Source organism: Sturnira hondurensis, unplaced genomic scaffold (assembly GCF_014824575.4).
Source record: "Sturnira hondurensis isolate 20B ecotype Veracruz unplaced genomic scaffold, ASM1482457v3 Scaffold0024152, whole genome shotgun sequence".
Lineage (NCBI taxonomy): Eukaryota > Metazoa > Chordata > Mammalia > Chiroptera > Phyllostomidae > Sturnira > Sturnira hondurensis.
In genome coordinates this window covers 859,915-873,573 of record NW_028096783.1, presented here as the reverse complement: position 1 = coordinate 873,573, position 13,659 = coordinate 859,915, and the positions used below count along the sequence as shown (strand labels likewise).

At 44.3% G+C, this 13,659-nt stretch overlaps 1 protein-coding gene and 1 long non-coding RNA gene across 2 annotated transcripts in view; one reads left to right on the top strand and one right to left on the bottom strand.

The window, feature by feature from the left end:
- On the top strand, window positions 1-2,906 carry LOC118981495 (uncharacterized). The gene is made up of 2 exons (XR_005065351.1): window positions 1-675; window positions 1,214-2,906. It is a non-coding gene; the product is annotated as an uncharacterized LOC118981495 (long non-coding RNA).
- Window positions 1,021-13,659, bottom strand: part of CLMP (CXADR like cell adhesion molecule) — a 104,203-nt gene continuing 91,564 nt past the window's right edge. The window contains exons 4-8 of the mRNA XM_037038285.1: window positions 7,056-7,257; window positions 5,400-5,567; window positions 4,817-4,939; window positions 4,131-4,272; window positions 1,021-3,268 (exon numbers count right to left, since the gene is read on the bottom strand). Of these exons, the coding sequence (XP_036894180.1) occupies window positions 2,965-3,268; window positions 4,131-4,272; window positions 4,817-4,939; window positions 5,400-5,567; window positions 7,056-7,257 (939 nt within the window). The 3' untranslated portion in view covers window positions 1,021-2,964. The remainder of the gene's footprint in view (window positions 3,269-4,130; window positions 4,273-4,816; window positions 4,940-5,399; window positions 5,568-7,055; window positions 7,258-13,659) is intronic.

The following is a 13,659-nucleotide window of genomic DNA, read 5'->3' as shown; positions in this document are numbered from 1 at the left end:
ACATACTTGGTATACTTGTGACTGAAGTCAATAAATAATAGGTCACATTCAGTCTGAGTTCTTCTGTTCCTCAGCTGGCAGAAAGCTAATGAACACATTTCCAGTGTAGGTTCCATGAGCGTCAGCCTCTCCTACAGCATCACCCCTACTTACTTATTTTGTAATTGCTGATACAAACTTCATTTGTAATAAGTATTTGGTTTTTGTGATCAAAGTCCTGATTACAAGGCAACTTAGAAGACTGAAATATAAACCGTAACAAGAATGAAGCAAAAGGAAGTCTCTTTGCAACAGCAATTCTAAACTTGGTTTTATACAGTGCAATAACAAAGGCATCAACTTCATTAAATTACAATTTAAAATTTTATGTATATATTTTATTGAAATCGTTGCTCTAAATATTCACATCATTTGTTTATATGTCCTTCCTACAAACATTTGTTTCTTCTGTCATTTGGTAATTTTACCCTTTGTTTATTTGTTTCATAGTCAATTTCATTGGACTTGCAAAGTTAATGGAATGTGGTTTGAAACCAGCAGTGGCTCAAACTTTATCTCAAGCCCAGATCCTGTGGTGTCTGAACCCAAAACTGACTCAAGGAGAAGTGCACTGTCATTGCTAAGACTCCAGCATCTTATCTCTCGGGATCTTCAGGCCCTAGAATTTCTCAGATTGTAGGTAATTATCAGTTTTGTGACTTTGTTGATTTGTATTGGAATAGATTTCCAAAATAAATAATTTGGCTACTTAATTGATATTTTAGTCTTCTGACAACCACATGTTTAAACTACCTGCATATCATTTTTATGCAAAGTGGACTGATCCCTGCTTTCAAAGGCATGAGCCGGGAAACCTTAGGTTCAAAGGTAGGAAGTAATGCTCACAGCAAAGTTGGTAGAGGTGGCAGAGCCGCAGCCTCCATAGTGACCTGGGGGGCTCGGGTGCTCTGGCAATGAGGATTCTCAGCGTTATGTAGCAGAAGCGGTCACACGCTGCTGGATGCCACCACCAGAAGAATAAAAAGTAAAGGGATTTTATTTCTTACAATGAGGCAGCGTTAGTATGAGAAACATTCCCAGTATGCTATCCCTCTTAAACTAAGACATTCTTTACACTACTTATTCAATGTCTCTTACTTCCCAACTTTTTTTTTGAGTAAGACAAAACACAGATGAAAACTTTCTCCCAAGGATAAACCCCTGTTTCTTACAGGGCTTTAGAAGGAAATGCGTTTGCCCCGTGTGAGGACACTGGTGAGAATTAAATGGAGAAATGGAAAACCAGAGAAATGGAGCACAACCCCACATCAGCCTCTGCCCTTCAAGCATCTGATTCCCATTTTAGAAGCATTGCCTCTTCTTTTCTAGAGCCTGCTGCCCTTGTAATAATAAATCTCTTGCTCTACCAATGACTGGCTCCTCGAAGGGCTATTTCAGGTTTTGGATTCTTGCCATTAAGATGAGTTTGAGTGGCAGAGTAGTCAAAACTATTAAAAGGGCAAGTTATTGTATTGGAGGGTGCTGTTAGTTTTTGTTGTTTTTTACATTTTCTAGACATTTCTTTTCCCATGAAGCAGCTTTTCTGAGAGCTATCCTGGTGAATCATTTCTGCTAATTCTTTCCAACATACTGATAATTAAAATGTTAATGGACATTTGCGCAGACCTGTCCTGCCATTCGCTAATTATGCTGTCTCTTCTTGAAGTGTTAATTCCATCTCCCCATACACTTCCTTAGAGGCTAAGCTGGTAAAATGCAGAATTTCTCTCTGTCTCAACTTCTGAGGCAGGAGTGATTTTGACATAGGGGGCCATTAGGAAGTGTTGGCAATCCCTGATCTTCCTGATAGTGGAAGGCCTAGAATCACCAAAAGTCCCAGGCTCACATCCTTTTTCTAAAATGAAACAAAGAAAGTTGCAAGTTTGGTGCAGTTCCAGACTTCCTTATACCATTCTATGAAACATTAAGAAAATTGGTCTAATCTCCCTATCTAGTCTAGAAGTCTTGAAATTCTGGTTTTTTATGTTCTCAGAAAAACTATAATGGTATGTTGGGTAATCTTTCAGCATCTTTAAAAGATTGGTTTCATGGAAAGACTTCTTTATAGGGACATTGTTAAATGGCATGTAGTGAATGTTTTGTTCCTCCAGAGACGCCCAGCAGGGGAGTCCTCAGAGATGTCTCATTTGAGGGGAACCCACAGCTGTTACAGGGTACATTGCTCACGTTTGTCAGTGACCCTCTGAACATCATTAGGATGAGACGTTTTTCACAGTCCTGTCACACATTTTGGACTCTTTCTAGTTCTCTTGTGGTTCAGTATAAGTAGGGGGAAATTAGTGGTGGATGGAGTGGGAGGAACTCAACTATCATCCTCTGTGTCCCATCATTTCATTTCCCCTTGAAATCTATATCCTAACCCAGTGGTAAATGAAGTCAAGATGAAACAGAAGAGACAGTTCCTTTTTTGGAGTTTCTCAGGATGCAGTGCCGAGAGGTGTAACGTAAGGCTGTGGGTTCTGCTCAACTCTGGATGATCAATAATCCCGCTTGCAGAAAGGCATAGGAGATCTATGAACAACACCTCGTTGCTTCTTGACAATCATGAATTGAAGTGTTGGTAGGAAACATCTCAGGTGAGAGGTTCTTTGTGGGTTCACTTCCTCTTTCCTCCGATTTTCTCACCCCAGGTCCTGCCCACAGATAGACAGGTTCAAACCCCTGCTTCTCCTGCTCTTGTCTGAAGGCAGAAGGAGATGCCGTTTTGGAGGCAGTGGGCTCACACCTGGTTCAGTGTGCTCTAAGGATAGTGCTCATTTGAATCGGCCTGGTGTAAGGCTCTCTGCTACTAGGTGACCTCTCACATGATTAGGGATGGTGTGGCTGGTGGCTGGGCTGTGATGGCTAGAAAACTCCTATGATGCTGACCCCAAGGACAGCCTGGGAGTCCAAATGCACCGTAATTCAGACAGTTTGGAAGGGCCGGCTCTGGCTGGGGCCCCTGCTGGGTGTGGCTTCTGCCTCGGTCAGGGCTGCGGGGTGCAGATCCTCTGGCGCTGCACCTCTGGCCACGGGCCCCACTCGGCCATGCGCGCGGGGCACGGGCGGCAGTGGCCGTGGCGCTGCCTCCGTGGACAGTGTCCGCTGGCTGCGGGAGGCACTGTTGGCGGTGGAGCGGGTGGAGGCAGAGCCGGAGTGCGAGCTCCGGGAGCCCGAGGACGAGGAGCTGGGTTTCACCAGGCGGGCTTTGGGCGCCTCGGCGTCTTCTCTGTGGAGGAGAAACAGCGAGGGTAAAATGTAATGCAGGAGATTGTGCGCATGTCCACTATGGACGCTTCCTTCTGAGGTTCTCCTATGAACATAGGCTGTAGTTTAGGGACCTAGGGGCTGCCCATTTCCTGGGACCGAATGTTTGGCTCTAGCAAAGGGACCCTTGGTCAGCCCAGAGGTCTCAACGGCATGTGCCTAGCTGTGGGGTTTGTGAGTGGACCCTTCCGTGGCCCACAGGTTATGCCTGATGCCCTTTGAGTGAATTGGAAGTAATGTAATTTCTCTTCCCCCAAACATCTAATATTTCCTAAAAGGAAAGAGACATTCTCTTATATAAACACAGTATGATGATCAAAATCAGGAAATTAATCATTGATGCAGCACGATTAGCCAGCTAATCTACCAACCTTATTCAGGTTTCACTTATTGCCCTAGTAACATCTTTCACAGAAATGGAAATCCCAGATCACGCATGATATTCCGTTGTCAGGCCTCTTCCATCTCCTTCAGGCTACAGCACTTCCTCAACCTTTCCTTGTGTCTTGGGACCTCAGCATTGTTTCTGAGCAAAGGCCAGTGTTAATGTCTCTCCCAGTCTGGCTCTGACATTTCCAGGGTCGGAGTCAGGCATGCATTTCGGTCAGAACACCAAGGGAGTGATCTCTTCCATCTGCATCGAGGACGGACGGTTTCACAATAAAGTCAAGGTCAGCTGGACCTTTTGTCCTAGGCTGGAGTTCCTGACCTACCAGATTAGATTTCTGGTTGAGAGAACATGGGACATTTATGTTGGCGGGTCACTGTGGAGCTGGCCCTAGAAGGGAGGCCGACCAGCAGAGGAGCTTTTCAGTGAGGCTTACCGGATTTCATTAGGTCTCTCTTCCTCCTCATACCGCTCTTTGTCTTTCTTTCGGATCAGCAGCCACACCAAGAGGAAAATCAGCAGCGCGCCGGCCACCATGCCTGTTACGGCTCCTGCAATCATGCCCATGCTTTGTGCATCTGTTTTCTCAGAAGCAAAGGCAGAAATAGAGGGGAACGTAAGCCAGGAAATACATGAACCTGAAAACCACAAGCCTGGACAGGACAAACAAGGTCTTGTCTAGGTCTTTACGTCTCTCTTCCTGAGTTCCCCATTTACCCCCACTGGGTGCAGGACCATCCCACTTGATGGTGAAGGGTAGTAGAATATGCCACCCAAAATAGGCCTCTGTGACTGTAAGATTATTTTAAGCTGAATATTTTTGAGAAAGTGCAGACACAGGAAAAGCTCTGAAAATAGAAGTACCCCTTTATGAAGGAAATCTCTGTTTGGGTCCCTCCTAGATACAATAAATTTGGGGAACTGTTAAGTTCACACATAATTGTAAATAGGAAGTTAACTATAACTGTTGACTCTTCCCTGCAACTACTGAATTTGTTTTACTGAGACCCATGCTATTCTGGAAATACAGACTTTTACTTAACCTTACTCTTACTCGTGATTTAACGTGTTTTACACTGAACTACAACGCAAAGAGAGAACGCGTGTGCTTTGGGTACTTACACTGCACAGTGACTCGCACCACACAGCTCTCCTTCCCGGCCTCGTTGCCTGCTGTGCACTGGTAGAGTCCGGAGGAGGCCATGGTGAGGTTCTGCAGCAGCACATGCCCTGGGTTCCTGCTGTCTGCGCAGGCAGAGAGAACACCGCACTGCCCTTAGTGACAGGCTCTGTGCATATTGCTTATTTTACTACAGTGGTAATCTAAGATTGTCTAACACAGTTTGGTAAGGATGGCATAGATGACAGAGTAGATCCCATTTGGGAACGGGGAGGAAAGGTGAATGTGCTTTTAAATTACTGGGAATCCTCAAAGGTCACAAAAGGCTGTGAACATTTAAGAGACACTAACCAAGATAATCAGATTTATATGGTACATTTCTTTCTAATGTACCACGTTTTTACTGTGTTTACAATTCATCTGAGGAGAGAAAAGACAGTCCCAGTTTATGGATGAAAAAAGGAAGTTCAAAGAGGTTCAGTAGTGTACTCAAGGCAGAGAGTGAATTGCTGTCAAAACCAGATTTAGAATTCATGGATCAAGTCTGTCCTGTTGTCCCAATAGACCGGCAGAAAGATGACTCACCAATCCTAGATTTGGGAGGCAGGTACTCATCCTCTCCCTCCTTCTCGGGGACTCGCTGCCACTTATACACGATGGGCTTCGTGCCTGAGGATGACTCACACTGCAAAGTCAGGTCGCCACCTTCGGTCAGTTCTCCCTCCAGCTCACACTTGGGCTTGGACGGTCTCACTGGCATGGAAAGAAAGTTCTGAAGCATAGATCTCCAAACAGTTGATTTCCGTGCGAGAACTATGTCCCGTTGAGTTGTTTCTCCAGCCATTCCTTCCAGTTAGTTTTGAATGGGGGACTTGATAGCCTTACCCTGTTACCTAGCCCTGTGTTATGTCGCTCCCAGAAAGACGTCCACCTCTGTCCCTTGTACACACACACACCCAATTCTAGCTGCTTCCAGTAATGCTGCTGTAGTTTTCAAAGGCTGCTCAGAAACTGCATGACCACCTCTCAAAGAAGAAACACATTTGAATGGGGAATTTCAGGAAAGTTAAGTGTGGTTTTACGAATACTTACACAAGGACAGAAGTTCATAAATTTGGAGGATATTAAGTAGAACTTAGTAGCTCCTGCTATTACAAAAAAGTGGATTTGAATCACATCTGTGAGGGAGATTTAAGTTAAATATAAGGAGATTATTCAAATATTAGAGGATACTCAATGTTTTTATTTTATTTTTTTCATTGATTTGAGAGAAACATTGATATGTTATTTCACTTGTTTATGCATTCACTGTTGCTTCTTGTATGTGCCTGGACTGGGGATTGAACCTACAACCTGGGTGTATCAAGACAATGCTCTAACCAACTGAGCTACCCGGCTAGAGGGATATTTAATTTTTTTTAATGGGCTATCATGGAAAATTGTGATTTTTTCTTCTTTCATTATGGTTAAAATACAGAACATACTTTTTCCCAGGAAACTAGAGTAGGTGATCTCTGAATAGAGCTAAATACCAAACAAGAACTTTTGTAGCACCGTGATGCATTTGACTGTCGTTTGCACAGACTTTATTAATAAGATGTAGGCGTTTATCACTCTTGGGTTCCAACCAATTTTGCAGCAAAATGGCTAAACACACTAAGAAGTTTGGGACCATCGGTAAATACAGCACCCATTATGACACCTCCCTCAGGAAAATGGTGAAGAAAAGTGAGATCAACCAGCACACCAAGTACTCTTGCTCCTTTTGTGGCAAGACCAAGAGGTGAGCTGTGGGGATCTGGCACTGTGGTTCTTGCATGAAAACAGTGACTGGTGTGCCTGGACCTACCCCACTACTTCGGCTGTCGCAGTCAAGCCTGCCACCAGAAGACTGAAGGAGCCCTGGCTGGTGTGGATCAGTGGATTGAGTGCTGGCCTGGGAGCCAAAAGGTTAGTGGTTCGATTCTCAGTCAGGGCACATGCCTAGGTTGTAGGGCCACGTCTCCAGTTGGGGGCGTGCCAAGAAGTAGCTGATCATTGCACCTCTCGCACATCAATGTTTCTCTCCCTCTACCCCGCCTCTCTAAAAATACATAAATAAAATGTTCTTTTAAAAGGAGACTAAGGGACTTGAAAGAGCAGTAGAAGCTCCACAATTTGAAACATTGCTAGCCTATAATAAATGGGTTAACTTATGTAAACGAAAAAAAGCTAGGCATTTACCTTGGCACTCTATCTTACCTAAGACTTTTAAGTTCACATGGCTCCACACATAGCGCCCTGAATTCTTCACCTTGCAGGTGTACCGGCCCTCGTCACTGGGCTTCAGAGGCTCAATCTGCAAGGAAGCATCTCCTGCCAGGAAATTGGAAGCGAAGGCCACTCGTCCCTTCTGTTCCTCGGTCAAGTTATTGTAGACATGCTGGCTGGAGTATGTGATTACCTGTGGGACAGACCAGGGCAGGGTCAAACAGTGTGGTCTTGCCTTGCTCTCCAGCTGCCATCAAGGCAAGGAGTGGGACTACAGGACTACTGCCAATGGAACACAGCAGTTGAGCCTGGGCTGATGCTAAGGATCCAAGAGACCTGTTCTAAATAAAGATACAACGTTTGTCTAGGCCCTGCTTTTCATTTTAGGAATAGCAACACCTCATATTTGTGTACCATCTTAATATAAAATAATAATTCTATTAAATGTGCAGGACCATCCCATTTTATAGGTAAGGGATTTTACATGTGAGTTACATCATTGCAGCTACCTGGAGGAAATGCACGGTAATGGTATTAAGAGTTGACTCTGAGGAGATTGGAGAGAACAAAGGGTAAGGGTGTGGAGCAAGACTTACCTCCCCCCTTTTAACTTTTGCATATTCCACCAATGCCATGAGATTTCCCCAAAGAACAAGTTCATTCCCGGTGCTAGGTGCTTTTACATCTCGTTTACTTCTCCCACAGTTTTCCCATGTAATCCTTGTGCCCATTTCACAGAGGCAGCAGAACCTGACCTGAGCATGTGCACTTGGAGCTGTCTATTTCATCGCTCTGGTACACCAGTTACCTCTGCCCTTTCCTCTTCCTACCTGTGTTTATTTTAGTACTGATTAACTGCTCTTCAGAAAGTTTAGAAATGAAGGAGAAAAATAAACCAAAAAAAAAATCAACTTGTTTTGACTTGGGGTGGTGAACGCAACACAGTGCATAGATGATGTGTTTTAGAGAATCCTACCCCTGAAACCTATATAATTATTTTAACCAATGTCACCCCAATAAAGTCAATAAAATTTTTTTAAAAATTCAGGTCTGATACTGAGGGCTTTATTGTTTGGCTTTCCTTTTCTGATTTCACTGAGGATTAGTAAATTAGATGGGGAAAATTGTGTCCTTTCCTTTCATAAAATACACATGAGCTTCATGTCTTCATTTTCCCAGGTAGGGAAACCAAAGTTTAGATTTCCCCAACAGAAAAAAAAATAATCTTGAGTTTTACAGAATTTTCTTATGTCTGCATCACAACCCTGACTTCTTGAACCCTTGCTGATCTTGTCCACCAAAACTTCAAGCTTCTTAACTTCAGTTTCCTCCTCCCTGCCCTGTAGCAGTCACAGTCTTAAATTCCTTGAATTTAAATGTCAGCAGACGTTTATGGAATGAATGCTTCCCATCAGGTTAAGAGGCTACTCAGATGAGTAAAACCCCCTTCCTGTCAGCAAGTCATTTATAATCTAATAGGATTAACAAAGAGAGAAGTACAAACATAGAAAAAGTAATGATTAGCCCTGGCTGGTGTGGCTCAGTGGATTGAGAGCCGGCCTGTGAACCAAAAGGTCACTGGTTCAATTCCCAGTCAGGGTACATGCCTGGGTTGTGGGCCAGGTCTCCAGCTAGGGATGTGCAGGAGGCAACCACACATTGATGTTTCTCTCCTCTTTCTCTCTTCCCCTCTCTCTAAAAATAAATAAATAAAATCTTTAAAAAGAAACAAGTAATGATTAGCTTGAAATTGTGTCAAAGAGAATGTCCCAGAAAAGTTGCTGGCATTTGAGTTAGTCTCTGAAAGATGAATAGACCCAGAGATGGAGGGAGGATTCCAGACACCCAGAGGAGCCCTAGCCAAAGCCATGCAAGTGTGTGGGGCTGCTGAGCACATTTCTGGCTGCAGCTGTTTTACTTACTTGTATTTAATTTTATTTTAAAATTATTTTTCTTCTTTTTTTGCTGCAGCTGTTGTAAATTGTTTCACTTCTACTTAAGCCCTTAACGCCATCCTCAATCGTGTGATGCTCTGCAACTCATTAAATGCTTTCAGAAAAGATTGGAAGCCATCCAATGAAGTGGCCATTCATTCTTTCTCTATTATGTAATGTTCTTCCATCTCCTGTATTTCGCCCCCACCACCTCTCTAAGAAAAGTGTCTTCTCCTTTCTCTGCATATTCTGTTTCTTTAGCTAACATTTATTGAGCCCACAGGCCTGTGAAGCTGGAATAAGACAGTTCCTACCCTGAGGAAAAAATAATAATAAGGGAGAGGCAGTTAAAAGAAAATTAAGGTAAACACTGTAATGATCATAGACTTCGAAGTTTTTCAGTATGCAGCTTTGCCCCCTCATTTCAGCCGATACTATTGTGATAATTACCATATCCTTGTCTCTAGTTCCGACATATTTCTGAGCTCCTGTTTCATATTTCCAGCTGCCTGGCATCTGTGTATGTCTGTCCTCTCGGATCACCCACATAATAATGTAAGTTGGGGCCAAGTTCATATTAACATAAAACTCATGTTCTTTTCTAGCTCAGAAACCTCCCAGCACCTCCAGTTCCTCTGAGTGATGGCCGGCCTCAGACCAGAGGCCTCAATGCTCTGTGTAATCCACCTCGAGTGCCAGCGCACAACCAGAGTATGCAATTTTCCTTCTTTAAATGTGAGTTGTGCTTTCTCTGTACTCACATGCTTTTGCCCACTGCATTTTTCTATTTAGAAATTCCCTTTTCTCCCCTTGTTCACAAGAAAATTCCCTCTTCGTTCTTTCACTCCAAAATCAATATTAATTCCTTATGAAATCTTCCCGGATACAAACTCGAATGGTCTTTTTTTTCTTAGCTCTCATCCACAGCATTTCTTTGCACCATTTTTATAGGAGAAATTGTGAAAGACTTTGGACAAATAGGTTGCTGGGTCCTCTTTCTCTAATGCTGGATGTGTCCCAGAGCGCCTTCCAGGCTTTCTGATTTTGTCTGTTGCCCTTGACTGTATGGTTAGGCTGTTTTGCAACATTGCAGTCCTTTAGTCAAGAAACATGTATTAAATTTTAAACATACTCTGTACTTGGCACTATGCTAGAGATCATAACAATACAAAGAAATGGGATTTACAAGTAAGTGTTGTTAGGGACCAGGACCTGCCACCCCAAAATATGCCACTTTGCATATGCATAAGAATGAATTTCATCTGAAGACATTTGAGCCCTGACTGGTGTGGTTTGGTGGGTTGGGTGTTGTCCGGCAAACCGAACGTTTGCTGGTTCAGTTCCCAGTCAGGGCACATGTTTGAGTTGAGGACCAAGGCCCCTGTTGGGGGCATGTGAGAGGCAAGTAATAGACTGATGTTTCTCTTGCATATTGATGTTTATCCCTCTCTCTCTTTCTCCCTCCCTTTCACTCTCTCACTCAAAAAAAAAAAAAAAAAAGACATTTGAGCTTCTCAAATCACTTATCTGCCTGAAGTAAGAGCCTCACAAAAGAATTTAAGTGTCGTAAACGCTTACCCCCAGAGCAACTCCAATTCTCTCTTCTGGGAGACCAGAAATCTGGCACACCAGCCTGTCTCCCATCTATCCTAAGGGCCCGTTTATTTTTCCAGAAAGCCATTTGCATTTCCCTAAGTTCCTTTTCTCACCCTCCCCTTTCCTCCACTAAGTTAGATATAGGAGCCCAAATTCTTACCACCTCTTTGAGTCACTCATCTCCAGTGACTCCCAAGTGTTACAAGTATGATACATAGGTTAATAAACTTCTGTCTTGTTAATCTAATTGGCAGCACCCCAACCTAAGAACCTGAGAAGTTTGGAAAAAAAAGAAAGATTGTTTTCTTCCCCTACAGTCTTAAAGGGTAACTTTTTTTTAAAGGTAAACTCACAACACAGAACATGAATATGTATCAAGTATTTTCTTTAGCTCATTAATGGGTGTTACAACAGGTTCAAATGAGACTGGACTAAAAGAGATTCCTATTGACAAAATTCATTTGCATCTCTGTGAATGAGAACAATTTGCTCCCCCATGGATGGGAAACATGGCATCGCCCTCAGCATTCCACAAGTTAATTTCAATTTCTATGGAAATTCATACGTGAGGAAAATTACACCCCAATTCATTTCCAGGAACCCTGGACTCTAAGCTTGAAGATCACACTCCGGGCGGCCTTCTGCGGTGTCCCTGGGGAGTGTGGCACGCTTTCAGGCTGGGATGGCTGGGGAATCAGACCTGCTGGAGGCTGCTCCCCTTTCCCCCACACCCCTGCTGCCTCCTCTCTCAGCACGTGGTTCCCCTGCTCACTTTCTGGATCTCATGTTAGAGCCTGTGGGGCTCCCAGGCCCAGCACTGCCTGGGATGAGGGGTGGGGCAAAGAGGAGGGGTGGGGGCCTCTTCTCTAGGACAGAATTCTCAGGCTGCTCTGAAAGCTAAAGTGAACTCTTCAAAGACATTTTTCAGCAAATTGGTAAGCACAACTACTTAGAGAAGAAAGAGAGTCCCTGACCAGTGTGGATCACTGAGTTGGGTGTAGTCCTGCGAAGCTAAAGGTCGCCAGTTCAATTCCCCTCAGGGCACATGCCTGGGATTCGCATCTGGGCACCCGTGAGAGGCAACCTATTGATGTCTCTCTCTCTCTCACACATCGATATTTCTCTCCCTCTCTTTCTCCCTCCTTTTCCCTCTCTCTAAAAATCTTAAATGAACAAACAAATGAGCAAAACAGAACCAGAGGCATGGAAACAAGGAACAGATGGACAGTGACCAGAGGGGAGGAGGGAGGGGGAGAAAGGGGGAAAGAAAGGGAAGGGCCTAGTTGAAGAATAAGCATGAGGACCCATGGGCATGGACAACAGGGTGGGGAATGACTGTGGGAACGGGGTGGGGGGTGCGGGGAAGTGGTGGGGGATGGGGATTGGGACAACTGTAATAGAACAATAAAAAAAATTTAAAAAGAGAGAGAAGGCAGAAGAGTCATCCAGAGGCAGGGCTGGAACATATTCTAGTGACAGGAAACAGACACAGAAATACACACGGGACGTTTCACAGTATGAAACACTGAAAAAAATGGAGCCAGGAAAGGGTATTGAGGGCCAGGGGGACAGACTGCAATTCTTTAAAAAGGGTTTTATTTATTTTTAGAGAGAAAGGAAGAGAGGGAGAGAGACACCAATGTGTGAGATACCAACAGGAATCGAACCAGCAGCAAATTGAACATGTGGCCTTTCGCTTTGCGGGCCAACACCCAACCCAGCTACCCTGGCCAGGGCCAGATTACAGTTTAAATAAGGTGGTTAAGGGAGACCTCCGCAGAGGGTGACATGGGGGCAAACACTTGAACTAGCCTGGGAGCAATCTAGGGAAAAGGGAGCCAGTGCAAAGGCCCCTGGGGGAGGGCCCTGGCATGCAGGAGGAACAGCAGGGGCCAGGCAGCGAGCGTGAGCCAGGAGAGGTGTGGATGAGGTCAGGCAGCACCGTCAGACCCTGCAGGGCCTCAAGGCCCACAGTGAAGACGATGGCTTTTACTCCAAGGAAAGTGGGCCGGGTGGGGCCCATTTTCCTGACAAGATTTTGAGCAGAGGAATATCATGATATGATTTATGTCTTGAGAATGGCTGTAGGAGGCCAAGGTCAAAAATAGGAAAACAGTCAAAGGCTGTTGTAGTGAAGGTTCAGGATGGCAGCAATGGAAATGAAAACAGGTGATCAGATTCTCAGTGTACTGAGGACAGAACCAAATGGATTTTGCAATAGACTGACCCCCTCACTTAAATGTACCTTGTGGTTATGAGAAGAAGAGAGACGTTGAAGGCTACTCCCAGATTTTTGGCTTGAAACAGAAAGGAGAGACTCGCCATTGAGGAGGAGGAAGAAATCTGGGCAGAGCAGGTTTGGGGGCAGAGTATGTGAAGCTGGGAGGAGGGTCAAGGTTTAACTTGGGACTCACTGGTATCTGAGATACCAGTTAGGTGCCCAAAGGAGGCAGTGAGCAAGCAGCAGCATATGTGTATCTCTGGGTGAGGGTGGACTGGAAATTAGCATTTGGGAGGAAGCTCGTGGAGGGCATTTCAAACCATGAGATTAGATAAGACATGTGAGGGCACGAAAACAGAGGCCAAGAAAACAGAGGCCAAGAAAAGACAAGGGAAAATGAGGCTATCCAGAGAGAATATCTAAATGCAAAGATGAGACCTGTGGGCAAAAAAATGGTGTTCTTTGGGAAGTAACTCCCAGGGTGATCTGATTATAAATTCCTACCTGGGCAGGTCACGGTGGATAGCCACACCTCATAGCTTTGTGGTGACAGGGTTACCTTTGTCAGGCTTTCTCTCCATCCAGGTTGCCACACCTTTGAAATAAACTGTAACCACCCTCAAGAAGGCACATAATCTCATTAACTGTCCTGTAATCCAATCCCAGCCTGGCGTTCTCCGGCCTTCCTAAAATCTTCCTTACAACATTCTTTAATTTCAAATACATTTAAAAAAAAAACAGGCAAACTATTTTTCCCTGAAGGATTTATCTCAGTCTGTTGAGATCTCGATCCCAGGCGTGACCTCTTTTGGGCTCAAATACATTTTAAAAAAGATTTTATTTA